Below are 15,381 nucleotides of genomic sequence, written 5' to 3' on the forward strand. Positions count from 1 at the left end.
CTCTGGTTTCTGAATTGACCAAAATAAAAAAGAAACAATATGTATTTTTATATTAAAAATGATAAATAAAACATAAACGGTAAAAAATTATACTATAAAAAATACATAAAGAAATATATATAAAAAATAATATAAATATGATTTAAAATAAATAAAAGAATAGAATCAATGACTCTTAGGTAGTGTTTAGTAGAGAGACAGAGACGAAAATATTATGACTAAGAGACAGAGACTCAAAGACAGAAACTGAAATAAATTTCAGTATTTTATTTAGTGCAAAGTAGAAAACAGAAATTGAAACAAGAATGAAACTCTAATTTAATTTGTACAAAGGATAAAATTAGAATTAATTAATTGAAATGAGAGTATTTTAGGTATAAAATATAATTAAAGCTTCAGTTTTAGTCTCTAAAAATTTTAGCCCCCTGTGTCATGAATTTTTTGAGGTACTAAAATATTGAAATTTTGAAAATGGAGATACAAATTTTAGTACGATACTGAATTTCAGTCTCCCAATCTCTGTCCCAATACTTTAAAACAAACACTGCCTTAAAAATTTATTAGGATTTTTGGTTTGGTGAATATACTAAAAAAAGGCGTCTATGTTGTACTATTACAAGAATTATTGGTGTGATGAAGAAAGCATATAAGAGTAGTACTATTAATCACTATAGCATATAAAAAGTTTTCAAAATTGATGTCTTCAGTACTGTAGGGTAGGCAAATCCAAGTACTTTGACTTTTTTTGCTCTCTATCCCTAATTATGTTATAGAAAGTCTATATATCTAATAGTTTTTTAGCTAATATACCATGAATTTTTTTTTTTTATCTTTTCAATATTAGCTATAAAATTGTGAATTATTTAACATTACTATTGGATTATAAAGTTAGTTTTTTGTTGAAAATAACTGATGTGCCACGTTGATTATTGTGTATCATTACTTTTTTGCTAATTGTTTTCTGGTGAAAACTCAGACTGATTTGACTAAATTTTCATCTAACGACTCTTAGCTATCAACTTCACGTGAAATCGCCTGCACCTGAGTTTCCACCTTGTTTTCTTCTCTCTACTTTCTCTAATGAATGGAAGCTGTGAGGATGCTTCACTCCTCAGTGCGGTAAAATTTACATGCTTCAGATTAGTTCAACCTCAAAACCCGAACGCCACTCTTTTTAATAATAATAATAATAGACTCATGTTTCATCTAAACGATAAAGACAATATCCTATCACTTTATTATAAGAATAAAATTGTAATAAACATTTGATTCTATATTCTAAAAGTATGAATAAATTATTAAAAAGTTAACGCTTCGTTTCAAATCAAACAAAATAAATAATAAGTAATGACAATAATGGAAGAAAAGATATTTAACAAGCAATGTGGTAATGAACAACCTTGTCAGCAATGCACAGATATACCAAGGCTGTAATAAAAGCGGAACTTAATCAATCAAACAATTAAATTAATACACAAATAGCATTAGCAAAACAAAAACGGGCAAGCACCAATAAATAATAAAAGAGAGTGTCCAGGTTCATCCCCCTGAAACAGTCCCTCTCAAATTGACACCCTATATATATCAAAAAAACATGAAAAAGCTCTTTGCACAGCAGGTTCAATACAAGACCAGCTTCAATTCAAGTTCACATTTTTTAGCATCCTAGATTGACCCTTTTGCCCCTATTCCTCCACTAACTTTTCCCTTATTATAAAACAGAGTCACAAATCCAAGAGAAACAACAAAACAATAAACAGAGCCTTGGTGCCCTGCTTCAATGGCGTCCATGGCTACCTTCTTCGTGAAAACCACCTTCCCCTCTCATTCTCTGACCAAATCGTTTGAGACCCGTTTTGCGCCACCCTCGAAAGTCAACGTCTTTGTCGGAGTCAGGTCGAGAATCCATCCGGGGCTCCGAGTTTCGAGCGGGTTGATCGAACCCGACGGAGGGAAGCTTGTGGAGCTGGTGGTGGATCATTCGGCGAGGGATTTGAAGAAAGGAGAGGCCTTTCAGCTCCCGAGGGTGAAGCTCTCAAGAATCGACATCGAATGGGTCCACGTGCTCAGCGAAGGTTGGGCGAGCCCACTTCGAGGGTTCATGAGAGAGAACGAGTTCCTCCAAACGCTTCATTTTAACTCGCTCCGACTCGATGACGGGTCGGCGGTGAACATGTCCGTGCCGATCGTGCTTGCCATTGATGATGAGCAGAAGCAACGAATCGGGGATTCAAAAAGAGTCGCGCTTTTTGATTCCAGTGGCAACCCTGTCGCCATTCTCAATGAGTGAGTTTTGCTACATAACTTTATACCTCTGTTTTCCTCTCTTTTTTGTTTTTAAGTTCAATTAGGCACTTTTTATTGCTTTGTGCTGCGTGTTTTCCTTCTTACTATGTGTAACCTCGTACCTTTACCGTTATTTCATGTATCGGATTGGAAAGGAGGGGAGTACATTAAAATTTTCATTTTTTTTTACTTTTTTGGGTGGGGGATTTAATATTTTCTATTTCTTTTGTTTTTTATTTAGAGGTTCACAAGAAAGGAATAGTTTTGTGCTGTTTTCACGTATGCAGGATTGTTTAGTTTCTTGAGGCATGTATGAAGTTTAGATAGTCAATTATTGAGAGCTGAAATTGGAATAGGAGGACCTTAGGGGGTAGAGTTTGGCAATTGGGGGCCTCTATGATTGTGGTTATTGAGTCATTTTCAGGTTTTGGATCTTTCTTTAGTTCTTTTTTCCAATTTGTATTTTTCTTCTATCGGTGGTTGGATAGTCAACCACTAATACAATGCCGTGGTGGATTTTGAGATGGTTTCCACTTATATTGTTGCTTTCTCTTCTTTTCGTCTCTTTTAAAGTTTTTGTTATACATAATTATCCTCTCATAAGAACAGGTTTTGTAGTGGAACATTTTCAGCTCTGTATTATTGGTGCATAATAGGAATGCCGGTATTTTTGTAGTACCAAAACGGAAATGATAATTAGTATTTGTCACTATCAGTAAAGGAGATAAACTTGCAGTTACTAGTTGATTTTATTGAAACCAACTCTTTATCTTTGCATGATAATTGTATTATCTTTTTTTCCCCTCTGTTTTAGTTGCCTTTACTCTCTCTGCTATGGCTTATAGTATTGTTTTGTTATTTCAGTATTGAAATTTATAAGCACCCTAAAGAAGAGAGGATTGCGCGAACTTGGGGAACCACTGCCCCTGGCTTACCTTATGTTGAACAAACTATTACCAATGCTGGAAATTGGCTGATTGGTGGTGACCTTGAGGTTATAGAACCTATCAAGTACAATGACGGGCTTGATCATTTTCGCCTGTCCCCTTCTGAACTGCGCAACGAGTTTGCAAAGCGCAATGCAGACGCCGTGTTTGCATTCCAACTCCGGAATCCTGTCCACAATGGACATGCTCTGCTGATGACCGATACCCGAAAGCGGCTTCTTGATATGGGATACAAGAATCCTATTCTCTTGCTTCATCCATTGGGAGGTTACACCAAAGCAGATGATGTTCCACTTGAATGGCGAATGAAACAACATGAGAAGGTAAGTTATTAATATGAATACTTTTACTATGCAGATGTATGTTTAGATGACGTTTCCTGTGTGACGATATGTTGATTCCAAATATGCCTGTCTGCTCCTCTGAACAGCAAAAATTCACTTGTGTTGCTTTTGGTCTTTTTCATATAGGTGCTTGAGGATGGTGTTCTAGATCCAGAGACAACGGTGGTATCCATATTTCCATCCCCAATGCACTATGCCGGACCGACTGAGGTACAATGGCATGCAAAGGCTAGGATCAATGCAGGAGCTAACTTCTACATTGTTGGTCGGGACCCTGCAGGCATGAGCCACCCAGTTGAGAAAAGAGACCTGTATGATGCTGACCATGGGAAGAAAGTACTGAGCATGGCACCCGGACTAGAGCGTCTAAACATTCTTCCTTTCAGGGTAATTGAAGAACGAAGTTGTACATTTTTGTGTACTTATGCTTCCTTGATACAAGTAGTGATCGTTCCCATTGTTTGCAGGTTGCTGCATATGACAAGACTCAGGGCCGAATGGCATTCTTTGACCCTTCAAGGCCTCAAGACTTCCTCTTCATATCAGGCACCAAGGTATAATTACTAGAACATGACCTATTTGTCTAGGATAGTGGCCATGTTTTGTTTATATTTGTAGTACCTTAAACCATACATCCTAAACAAGGTTATTTTGCTCCGTACAGATGCGCACATTGGCGAGGAACAAGGAAAGTCCTCCTGATGGATTTATGTGCCCCGGTGGCTGGAAGGTGCTAGTTGACTATTACGACAGCTTAGTACTCTCCGGCAACGGCACAATGCCGGAAGCTGTTCCAGCTTAGGTGTGTTGTTGTTCTGCTGTATATTTGATTGGGAGAAACCTTAAGCTTATTATTCTTCTGTCATGATCTAGATTCCAACACAGGTCACTATGACTAATAATAAAAAGTTGAAAACTTTAGGGAGAAGGCATTGTGACATAATTTGCCCCCCTCTGTAATTATGGCATTTAGTGTTGCCTCTTGCACTCGGTGTGTGCCATTGTGCATGTCAACCCCTCTGTAACATATTGTGCTTGTGCTATGGATTTGGTTTGGTAGTTTTACGATTGTTATTGAGTTGCCATGCAGCAACCTATGGTTTCTATAAATTTAGAAAGGAGAAACATTTGTCATAGTCGTCACACTTGATATAATCCACACAATTTTGAGAAAAATGGGACTTTTTATTTCCAAGGAAAAATTCTTGGAAACCTATTACATGTGAAAATCCAACAGGATAATGGATATTAAGTAGTTAGCGCAAAGAGTTTACATATACTGTTTGATATATTGATTTTGGATAGTGTTGAGAGTATTGATAGAGACTCCACCTTAAAAATAAAAAAGTAAAAAAAGGCAAGTATAAACGATATCGAAATGTTAGAATCAGTGTCCCACATTATCATGAACAAAAATATGAGCTAAAACCCTCCAATGAACTATTAAAGGATCATGAAAAGAGTTGTGTTTGTGTGTGTGGGAGGAGAATGTAGTAGCTAATAGCTATGGCTGGCATTGCACAACAATAGTCAAGAAAAGACAATCTTAATTATTAAGTCACATGAAATCTATGTTGAGTCCAATTCTTATATGCCAAAGGAAAATAATACATAACTAACATTATTTCTGTTTAATAATTATAGGTTGAGATTTCCATCCCCCATAGCAATCAGAGAATCCGGCAAAGAGAATTGATCAAGTGGTGTGTGAGAAATTTCCAAAAAGTGTAAGGTGTGATGCTTAGCAGAAATTACTGTATCAAGGTTCCACAATGATTAGTGATAACTGTTAACTGATGATAATGTGATACATAAAGTTGCTCAGTGTTAAAACATTCCTTTGCAAAATCATTGTAACAATCGGCACAAAGTCATTGATCCTTTGGCCCATTCTTTCTCTTGAGATGTTGAATGTATGGTTGAAAATTGTTATACAAATATATTTTGCTTCAACAACTATAGTCTAAAAAGACATGATTAAATTGGACTGATTTTTTGTGGGTCCCCTGTATATATGATATATCTACATATAAAAAGACCATATTAGAAGTGTACTTGCCCCATGATAACAAGTGAGGATGGAGAAGCAGGTATGCCTAATGTCTCAAGGATGACAACAATAATGTGGTACAGTTATAACTGAATTTGGTGGACAACCACAACAATTCACAGGCAGAATCACTATAAGATGGACTTGTGAAGAAGCACTACATGGCAATGTGATAACAATGAATGAAATAGGGAGGAAGAGACATGTTAGAGAGCCACCTTGTGTTCCATTTCTATGGGAAGTAAGGCCAGGCATTGCTAAGAAAGATTGGAAGCCAGAGTTGTGTTCATGTAGCAGCCAGTTTCCTTGTCCTGAACCTCCACTCAAACTAATAGCCTCAGTTCCCTTTCTTTGGGAAGAAAAACCTGGAACACCACTACCTAATTTCTCACTTTTTTCTTCTTCACTGGATAACATTGTTTCCAATGATGAGAGTAGTGAAGCTATTACTGGCATGGAGCTTGAAACATTTAGGTTTGACATTGATGAGTCAATGGAGGAAAAGTCATTGGTTGAACCTGAAGTTGAAACCACATTGTGGGCAACTTGCTCAGAGACAGAGAGTTGCACAAGCAGCTATGAAACAGGAAGGTCAAGTCCAACTGGTGCCACTTTCTTAGAATGCCTATTTCCATTGTATCCACCAAAATCAGGCTTTCTTGAAAGGGATGAGAACTTTCTGTTTTCAACTCAACCAGCAGAAGTAAAGGCAGAAGAAGATGTTGATGATGGAGAGTGTACTAATGGCAGTGAGATGATGATGAGGAAGGTGCCAACACTTGGAGAACTAATCATGATGAGTAGAAGAAGAAGCTGCAGAAGGAAAGCACTTCACATGAACTGGGATCATAATCCACCTAAGGTATTAGTATAGTACAAACCTTTCTTTCTATCAGTTTTGCTTTCTAAACTAATGCTTTGATGATAATGATATTTGTGCAGGAAATGAGAAGAAAGGAAGATTTTAGATGCTTCAACTTTGTACGTGGCAACATAGTTGAGGGACTATTCAAGAGAAGCTACTTGCCGAGAATGAAACTAGTCAAGGCAAGGCAGGGGACGATGATAATAGAGCCAAAGCTCACAATATAATTTCTATTTTAAGCTGAGCAGAACATATACCACACTTGGTCTTATGTTTTCTTATCTCTTAAATTCATTCCTTTATACTACAGTTTTCTTTGATTGTTCATTGTTACCACCAATGTGCGATTTCTCCAAACACCAACTAAACTATACAAAACCTTTGCACCAGCAAGCATCATAGTTTTTCAGATAATTGTTCAATCCTTTGATAACTAGAAACTTCCGTGAGAATTGGTCGATTACTGACACAACTCATTGAAGCGAATTTGATGCAGGCAACATGTGATAAAGAGACTTGAGAACTTACATAGCTACGTGTACATTTTTCCTGAGGTAGACAAGTTGCATAACACCATGGCCAGACTAAAACATGTAACTCGAAACAGAACACAATTAGCCATTAAAAGATATATTTCTACCTACAGGATAGAACATTAATTGACAGTTAACGTTACTTCAAACAAACCTTAGGATTTTCAAAGCATTCAAAAGGTGCGAGCTATAAATTTACATGCTCAACTACTGTATGACCTAAAGAAATTCTTCTCAAAGATATAGTTTTTAAATAGTAATCCATATGGTCAATATCTATTTGTTAAGGTTTATAAACAGATATCTAAACCCCCCAAAAAGCTAAGGTTTTCTTTCAACCACAATTCACCAACTTTTGTCCGTCAAGAACTGTGAATACATAGCTACGAAGAGTCTAGAGAGTGTTCTTGGAAATTGTATCCCCAAAGCGCACAAACCATTGAGCATTCGATGAATTGTTATCCTGCTGCAGTTGAAGCCCTTCCACTTTTGATTGCTGTTGTCCCTTCCCAATCAAGAACTGTGCATAGTCCGCATTCTTGGCAGGGCCGGAGCGCATCTTGCTTGGAGGGGCTGGGAGTAGTGAGACCAGAACCCTGGCAACTTCGTGCATAGTAGGCCTTTCGGAAGGGTTTCGTTTCGTGCAAAGCAGTGCAAGCTGAAAGGTCTTCTTGACATGAGCCAAGTCAATGCAGGTAATGGAAACCTCAGGATCGACAGCCTCCATTACAGTGTTGTTATCTGCCTTGGACAATATCTAAGGAACAGGATAGGTTAGCGTAAATACTATTAAAAAGAGAAGATATTTGAATGATGCAGGGAACACATACCAGTTGATGCAAGTTAGACTCGTTATCCACTGCTTTCTTTCCAGTAAGCAACTCAAGTAGAACAATGCCAAAGCTATAAACATCTGATTTTTCATTAAGCCTTGATGTTCGGGCATATTCAGGGTCAATATAGCCTATTGTTCCAAGAACATAAGTTGAGGTGTGTGTTCTTGCACTTGAGATGGATTTGGCAGTTCCGAAGTCAGAAAGGTGTGCCTCAAAGTTCTCATCAAGTAGGATGTTCGAAGACTTAATGTCCCTGTGAACAATTCGAGGGTTGCAGTCATGATGGAGATACGCAAGGCCTTCGGCAGCTCCAACTGCAATTCTCAAGCGTGTCTCCCAATCAAGTTTCACCTTCAGTGGACCTGACAATTTGAGTGCAGAAAACAAATCAACACGTCACTAAAATATTGTGTGAACATAAAACTTAACATGAAAACATTAGTCACTGAAATATACCATGAAGAAGATCCCACAAAGAGCCATTGGCCATATAATCATAGAACAGGAGATTCCCATAGGGAGTTAGTGCATAACCATGCAACGTGACAAGATTCCTGTGCCTAATGCTGCCAATTGTTTCAAGTTCGGTCTCAAACTCCTGCAGGTTATGTGGATGCTGGTTGTACAATCGCTTAACTGCGATTGATCGGGAATTCTTCAAAGCACACTTGTATACAGTACTAGAAGCACCGTACCCTATAGCATATTTCTCACTGAGATTCTCCGTACTTCTCATTATATCATCTAAGGTGTGGATAGCCATATCCATATGAAGAATAACAAGTTTCGGTGGCCCTGATAAGTAATATTGGAAAAACAAACAAGTAAGAATTAAGGACAACAAAGTTACTAACATGTCATTTATGAAGTTCACCATACCTTGACCAATTCTGCCGGAACCTTTCACCAATTGCTTCGATTGGCTTGATTTACGGATAGCAACAGTTACCATGGCCAACAATGTGATTAAACCCAGAGCAAGACATATAACTGCAATTCTTGATACAAACACTGCACAAATAAACGGGGTAAGAAACAAGGACCATTAAATTGAAAATAAATACAAAACACTGCATACCTCTGGATTTTGGAATATGAGGACGACATATTGATCCTAGCCAATCCCCACATAATAAAGGATTTCCAAGGAAGCTGCAATATGTAACATCAAAGACAATCAATCATGGATAAAATTTGGCACGAAAGAAAATATCTAGGGTTATTTACAATACCTTTCAGCTGAAAACCGTGAAAAGTTCTTCATGGCAGGAATAACTCCAGAAAAGTTATTATAAGATAAGTTCCTAAAGCATGTACAAGTCACACTTAAGAAACTTCGGTTGAAAAATAAACAAATAGGAAATTCATGGAGCCAACAGGTATACTCACAAAGAGGTAAGACTGAAACAATTACTAAGCTGATCAGGAATCTTCCCATGCAAGTTGTTGTTATTCAAAATCCTACAATTCAGTTTCAGCAAAGGCAGAATAAGGAACATGCTATAAACAACATATCAAGAAAAAAAAAGAAAAGAGAAAAGAAAAAAAAACGCGAACACACACAAAAGAGCAGTTCACAGGAAAACGTACAGAGACATAAGGTTCTGCAGTTGGCCAAACTCTGGGGGAATGCTACCCGACAAATTGTTGGAGGACATATCACTAGGGGTAACAAAAATAAATAATTAATAAAACAAACTAAACAATGTGAACTGGTCATTAAAATGTTAAGCTTGTGAGAAAGCAGCAAGATACATGATTTGTATGCTTCTTAGATTGCCAAATTCGCCAGGCAAGGGTCCATAAAGTTGATTATGACTCAGGTTCCTGCATTTACAAAATGCAAATATTACGCAGAACTTAGTCTAAGAAACCCCAAAAGAGTTTAAAACTAAATGTTTTTGGTAGTTTCAATCTTACAGTGTCAAAAGGTGCTCCAGATAACCCACAGATGCTGGTACATGCCCAGAAAAATAATTGCTAGACAGATCCCTGAAACAATAGATTAATAATTATTCAATATTTAATTTTCAGCATATGATATACAATTCATGAGGGGAGGGAAGGGCTACATGAAACTTACAGGGTATCAAGATTTATGATGTGTCCCAGCTCGGTAGGAATGCTCCCTTTGAAATTGTTAGCAGAGAGATTGCTGGAAATTAAATAATTTCACTCTCGACACAAAATAAGAAAAACATTTTACATAAACTCTATATAAAGTGAAAAAAGTTTTTTTTTCCATGACATACAGGTAGGTCAAACTCTCAAGGCTGCGGAAGCTAAGTGGGATGGAGCCGCTTAACTGATTTCCATGAACATTACTACATAAGATAAACAAATGAAAACACAAGACCCAGTATAAGTTATATTCAAACAAAAGAAGATTCTGTTTTTCAAAGTCCCTCAGCTCATTGGCAGCGTGCAGATATCTTACAACTGATTCAATGCAGTACAAGAGCTTATATTATGCGGAATAGACCCTACAAGATGGTTGTTGGCAAGATTCCTGAACATAAGAAACAGGAGGAACTTAATACAACTGGCACATAAAGAAGTGATTCTATATATATATTTTTTTTAAATAAGAATGAATCATACTCACAATTCAAAAAGGTGTTCAAGTTTTCCAATCTCATTAGGAATTCTACCCACCAGTTGATTGTCATTTAATTGCCTACAATAACAAATTAGTTATAAATAATTACATGCAGTGAAAAGAGGACCAAGATGATACAATCAGAAACAGACTCACAAGTAGCTCAATTTCGACATGTTGCCAAGTTCTGCAGGTATTGGACCAGTAAGCTTGTTTCCATGAAGATACCTGTATAATCAACGTGCTCAGGCAAGAACAAATAGTGAAGCAATTTCAATCAATGTGAAGTTACACTTACAGCTTGCCAGTGAAGGACAAATTGCCTAGTATTGGAGGGATAGGGCTAATTCATTCTCACTCAAATCCCTGCAAAATCATTAGTGCAGTTTTAATAAGCATTCCAACAGTAAATGAAAGATATTATGGACCTAACAGACATGATGTATGATTATCTTTTCTTACAGAATTGCTAGGGCTTGCATTAAACCAATTACTTCTGGAATCTTCCCAGTTAGTCTATTTCCTTGAAGTGACCTAGAAAGATAGTCATAACACGATAATGATTATGGAAATAATACCCTCAGTATCGGGGTTAATCATTAAGAGACAGAAAATACAAATCAAGTGATCATATCGATGCTAATAACTACAATAATTCCTTAGCCAGAATACTCACAATGTAGCCACTTGAAGAAATCCAATATTATAGGGAATCTCTCCAGAAATCTGATTATATGAGATGTCCCTGAAAATTCAATGATAACATAGAGTCACACTGCAAGACTACAGAAAAGAAATACAGACATTGAAAGCACCAGAAAATTTACATACAAGATTTCAAAACTTGTACAGTTCCCAATGCTGTCAGGTATAGTTCCAGTCAAGTTATTGCCTCTTACATCACTGGGAAGTCAAGCAAAATAATAAAGAATAAGAAAGGTCAAAACTTAAAAACCAAAAGGAAGAACATAAGATACAACAAAGAGAAGCCTCAGGTGTATGCAAAGGGGTACTTACAAGTACCACAGACCAGTTAATTGACAGATATCAGGGGACAAAGTTCCAGTCAACATGTTCCCTCGCAATCCACTATACCAATGCATAATCAAAATTAACCGTTTGGAGATTAGTGCAAAAACCAGGAAACATCCATCCGTAAATGAAAATTATACAAAGAAAGGAGAATACACACAGGTACTGCAAGACTTCATTCCAATAGAGTAGTCTAGGTATCTCTCCAATGAGCTTGTTTTGTGCAAGATCGCTGCAAATGAAAGAATGCAATTATTAGAATGTATTCATGAATAAAAGGACTTGCAATGGAACATGACATGCAGAAAATCAGAAATATCCAAATAAAGATTACCACCAAGATTAATGCACATTTGAATTTGATTGAAATACATGGCATAACCCCAAGCTCATAAAATTTACACTTAAATGAACTTACAGGGTTTTCAGGTTTGGGATTTGGGATAAAGTTGTGGGGATGGGACCAGTCAACTGATTCCTCTTCAAATTCCTGCATTTGCCAACAAAACATAAAACTCTCCCATCCACATGAAACACGACAAACTTCAAGATAATATACTGTTTTAAAACTTACAAAAACTCAAGCTGCTTCAGCTTTGATATGGAGAAAGGTATATCACCATATAGCTGATTGTCAGACAAATCCCTACAATTTCATGACATAAGTAATGGTATCAGAAGTTATAACATAGGTAAAACAATTAATTGAATTAGAGAAGGGCAACATGCAAACAGGGCAAAGTACTAGAAAGCACGTACAGATGGGTAAGATCAGCACAGTTCCCAATTTCATCTGGTATTTGACCGGATAATTTGTTCCCCTGCAGGTCTCTGTGATTGTAACATAGAATTCAGATCGAATACTTGTGCAAACTAAGTGACATCAGAAATTTACGTGTAGTAGGTTCAACTAGATGAACATCACCATGAACATTAAGATAAACATACGTACAGGGATTGCAAGTTTCTTAAATCACCAATGGCTGGTGATATTTCCCCGCCCAGTAACAAGCTCGACAAGTTCCTTCAGGAAAAGAAACAGACAAAGCACTTCAATTTATAATACTCCAGGTAATAGTTAACACTACTTATAGATTAAAAGAAATTGCAGCCAATCAGAGTAATTAATATAACTTAAGCAACTAATCCAAATTCCAAAGGAGAAGAAACATACAGAGAAATCACGGTGAAGCTAGAATTGTCACAGAAGATGCCACGCCATGAGCAGAAGTCTTCGTTGTGGACATCGTCCCAATCATGCAGAACATCTGCCATATTGTTGAAGGAAGCCTTGATTGACATCAATGCTTGTCCTGTGCATTTTAGAGTCATATGAGTTCCAAGTTTTACAGCTATCTCAAAGTCCTATGAACTTGTTTGCAAACTATGCTTACATTAAGGCTATATTTTTATTAATATGACTAGCTAGGACTTCATACATTCATTCCACAACACAAGTAAAATATAAATACTAGGGAAAATATGTAGCTAACAAATTAAGCAAGGTAGCCATTTGCAAAACACACCACACCAAAAAAGAAAATAATTTAGAGAACTAACGAGTAAAAAATAAAATTATAAGTACATTACTGAAAAGGGGGGTATGTAACTTGTCCAAGGGGCTCAGAGGAATAAAGGTAGTAAATAGTGTTCTGGTGACGTATCATGGACGTCGAGACACCCATGGCAATAGAAAATTATTCAAGCACACCGAAAGCAACACTATGAAGTATAAACTTTAAGAACAAGGATGAAATCCAAATTAAAACTAGTGTGTAGAATAATTTTTGACCCATTACAAATGTATTATACTGTTTTTAGCAGGTGATTATTTTAATTTTAACTATGGTTGTAAGTTACTTCGTTATAGTTATACCAGAATTATTAAAATATTAATTAATTAATTGATTAATTAATTGTGAATATTTAACAAAGTCATAATGTACTAAATAGAAGTAACTCCTAATCATCATATTAGTATGATTATGTCAAGATTAATACGCATCGTTGCTGTAGCAAATAGTCAGAGAATCATATCATAGTATTATGATTACAGTTCAATGTGATTCGCTCATCATCACAACACAAAAAGGTTTCAATGATAAACAAAAATAGTAGTACATGATTTCCTCTCCTGTTTTCAGCCAATTGCAAACCACTCATCATAATCACGCTTATTAAATTTAATTTTGAAAAATAAAAAAAGGAATAATATAATATATCACCGAAGCCAACAAATTTTGTAGTAAGCACCGACAAACAATCGCACTACGACTACGCTTGAGTGACCTTCTACAACTCGATAGATTAAATAACAACAGAAGAAAAAAAAAACGTTTCATTTCATTTTACCAAAAAAACTGATTTGAAAGCGTAGAGAAAAGTAGCTGAGTATTGTTCCAAGTTCCAACTCTCTTTAAAAACCAATGAACGAACAAGTCAACATTTTTCAGTCCTAAACTGAGAAATAATACATAATGCAAGATGAAATTTTGGAGAGCGAAGTGAGCAAAAGGAAGCTAAGTGAGAATAGAATGGTAATGAATGCAGAGACGAACCTTCTTCAGTGAGTGGATGAACAAACGGAAAAAAGAGGAACGGCAGCATCACCATTAACAGAGGAGGAAACAGCACCGGCCTTTTCCTCTGCCGGCGGCTACCATGGAACAACAGCAGCAGCTCATCATCCTCCATTGAGAATGAAAATGAAAATGACAATGAGAAAGAAAATGAGGTTCCACAATCACTAGTAGAGGAGGACGACGATGTTAGTGAGCTAGCTATGCTTGGTAGACAGAGAGAAAGAGAGAGAGAGTGCAGGCGTTTGGCGTGACCTGTAAGGTAAACACTGAAGCAGTGTTTTATGAAGAGAGAGAGAGAGTAAGGTTAGCAAACGGCGGTGAAGAGACGTTAACGGGTGACAGCGAGTGTATGTAGCCGCCGTCATTCGTACTCGCCGTTTCCCAGTGCATTAGCCTTCTCTAATTTGACAGCTACTCCCTTTTTCATCATTTCATCCACACGCGCTTACCTCATCGCGTGACTTTCACTATCACCATCTCCTACCTCCTTTTACAGTTTAGACTCTAGACAACTACTCTTCTGATTCAAGTGATTGCACGCGCTAGAGTGAGCGTGGATATTGCCTGATGTACAATTTTAGAGGCTGGAGCGTGTGTGCATGTGGCGCGTGATAAACTAAGGTTGTGATTGGGACTGTGATTGTATTGATAATGGTAGTACTAAAAAGAGATATATAAGGCTTAAAAAGAAACTTTTACTTTAATAAGATAAAAATATTAAATTAAATAAACGTAGCTTAATAGCACTTTTTAGAAGTTTTGTCTTCACCCGCTGGAGCCCTACTATTTGAATAGTTTTTGTTAGTTTGATTTTGATGTTATTGATTACTTTAAAAAGGATAGTGAAGGGGGGACGAAGATGATGAGTTCCTCGGGAGGGAACTATCCTTCAACATTGAAAAGCAACGCATAGTTATGTGTGTGTTCCTCTCAACTCTCAATAACTTGATCCAGGAGTTCTTATCCACTATCAGCAGCACTAGCATTATATGAGAATTAAAATGGTTTTTCCTCTGATTAATATGGATTTGGGGGAGGGATCAATTCACTAATTTACCTAAATAAGTATTGAATATTTAAATAAAATTTATTTTTTATCTTTTCCTATTTTTTTTATAAGTCTTATTTTGGGTTAATGGAATAATTAGTTTATTCCCCTTCAGTTTAAAAAGTTTTAAAAGTAATTTTTTTTAGTTTTTAACTTAAGAAAAGTAGTAGTTTTAATGTTTGGTATAATTTTTTAAACCAAATTACGACTTTCTAAAAAGCTATCTAGAAACTTATAGAGAAATTAAAAAAAAATTACT

The 15,381-nt window shown here is 36.5% G+C and overlaps 2 protein-coding genes and 1 pseudogene across 2 annotated transcripts; 2 read left to right on the forward strand and 1 right to left on the reverse strand.

Annotated features, from left to right (window-relative positions):
* Positions 1–1,441: 1,441 nt before the first annotated feature.
* Positions 1,442–4,713, forward strand: LOC112776774 (ATP sulfurylase 1, chloroplastic). Its single transcript, XM_025821012.3, has 5 exons — positions 1,442–2,286; positions 3,151–3,556; positions 3,704–3,964; positions 4,045–4,131; positions 4,242–4,713. The coding sequence occupies exons 1-5, from the start codon at positions 1,781–1,783 to the stop codon at positions 4,377–4,379; spliced, it is 1,398 nt and encodes a 465-aa protein (XP_025676797.1). The 5' UTR covers positions 1,442–1,780; the 3' UTR covers positions 4,380–4,713.
* Positions 4,714–5,109: 396 nt separating this feature from the next.
* LOC112776775 (uncharacterized) lies at positions 5,110–7,019 on the forward strand. The gene is made up of 2 exons (XM_072226575.1): positions 5,110–6,489; positions 6,570–7,019. The coding sequence occupies exons 1-2, from the start codon at positions 5,806–5,808 to the stop codon at positions 6,717–6,719; spliced, it is 834 nt and encodes a 277-aa protein (XP_072082676.1). The 5' UTR covers positions 5,110–5,805; the 3' UTR covers positions 6,720–7,019.
* A 65-nt stretch (positions 7,020–7,084) lies between these two features.
* On the reverse strand, positions 7,085–14,341 carry LOC112776773 (uncharacterized; annotated as a pseudogene).
* Between the last annotated feature and the right edge of the window lie 1,040 nt (positions 14,342–15,381).

Source organism: Arachis hypogaea, chromosome 19, assembly GCF_003086295.3.
Source record: "Arachis hypogaea cultivar Tifrunner chromosome 19, arahy.Tifrunner.gnm2.J5K5, whole genome shotgun sequence".
NCBI lineage: Eukaryota > Viridiplantae > Streptophyta > Magnoliopsida > Fabales > Fabaceae > Arachis > Arachis hypogaea.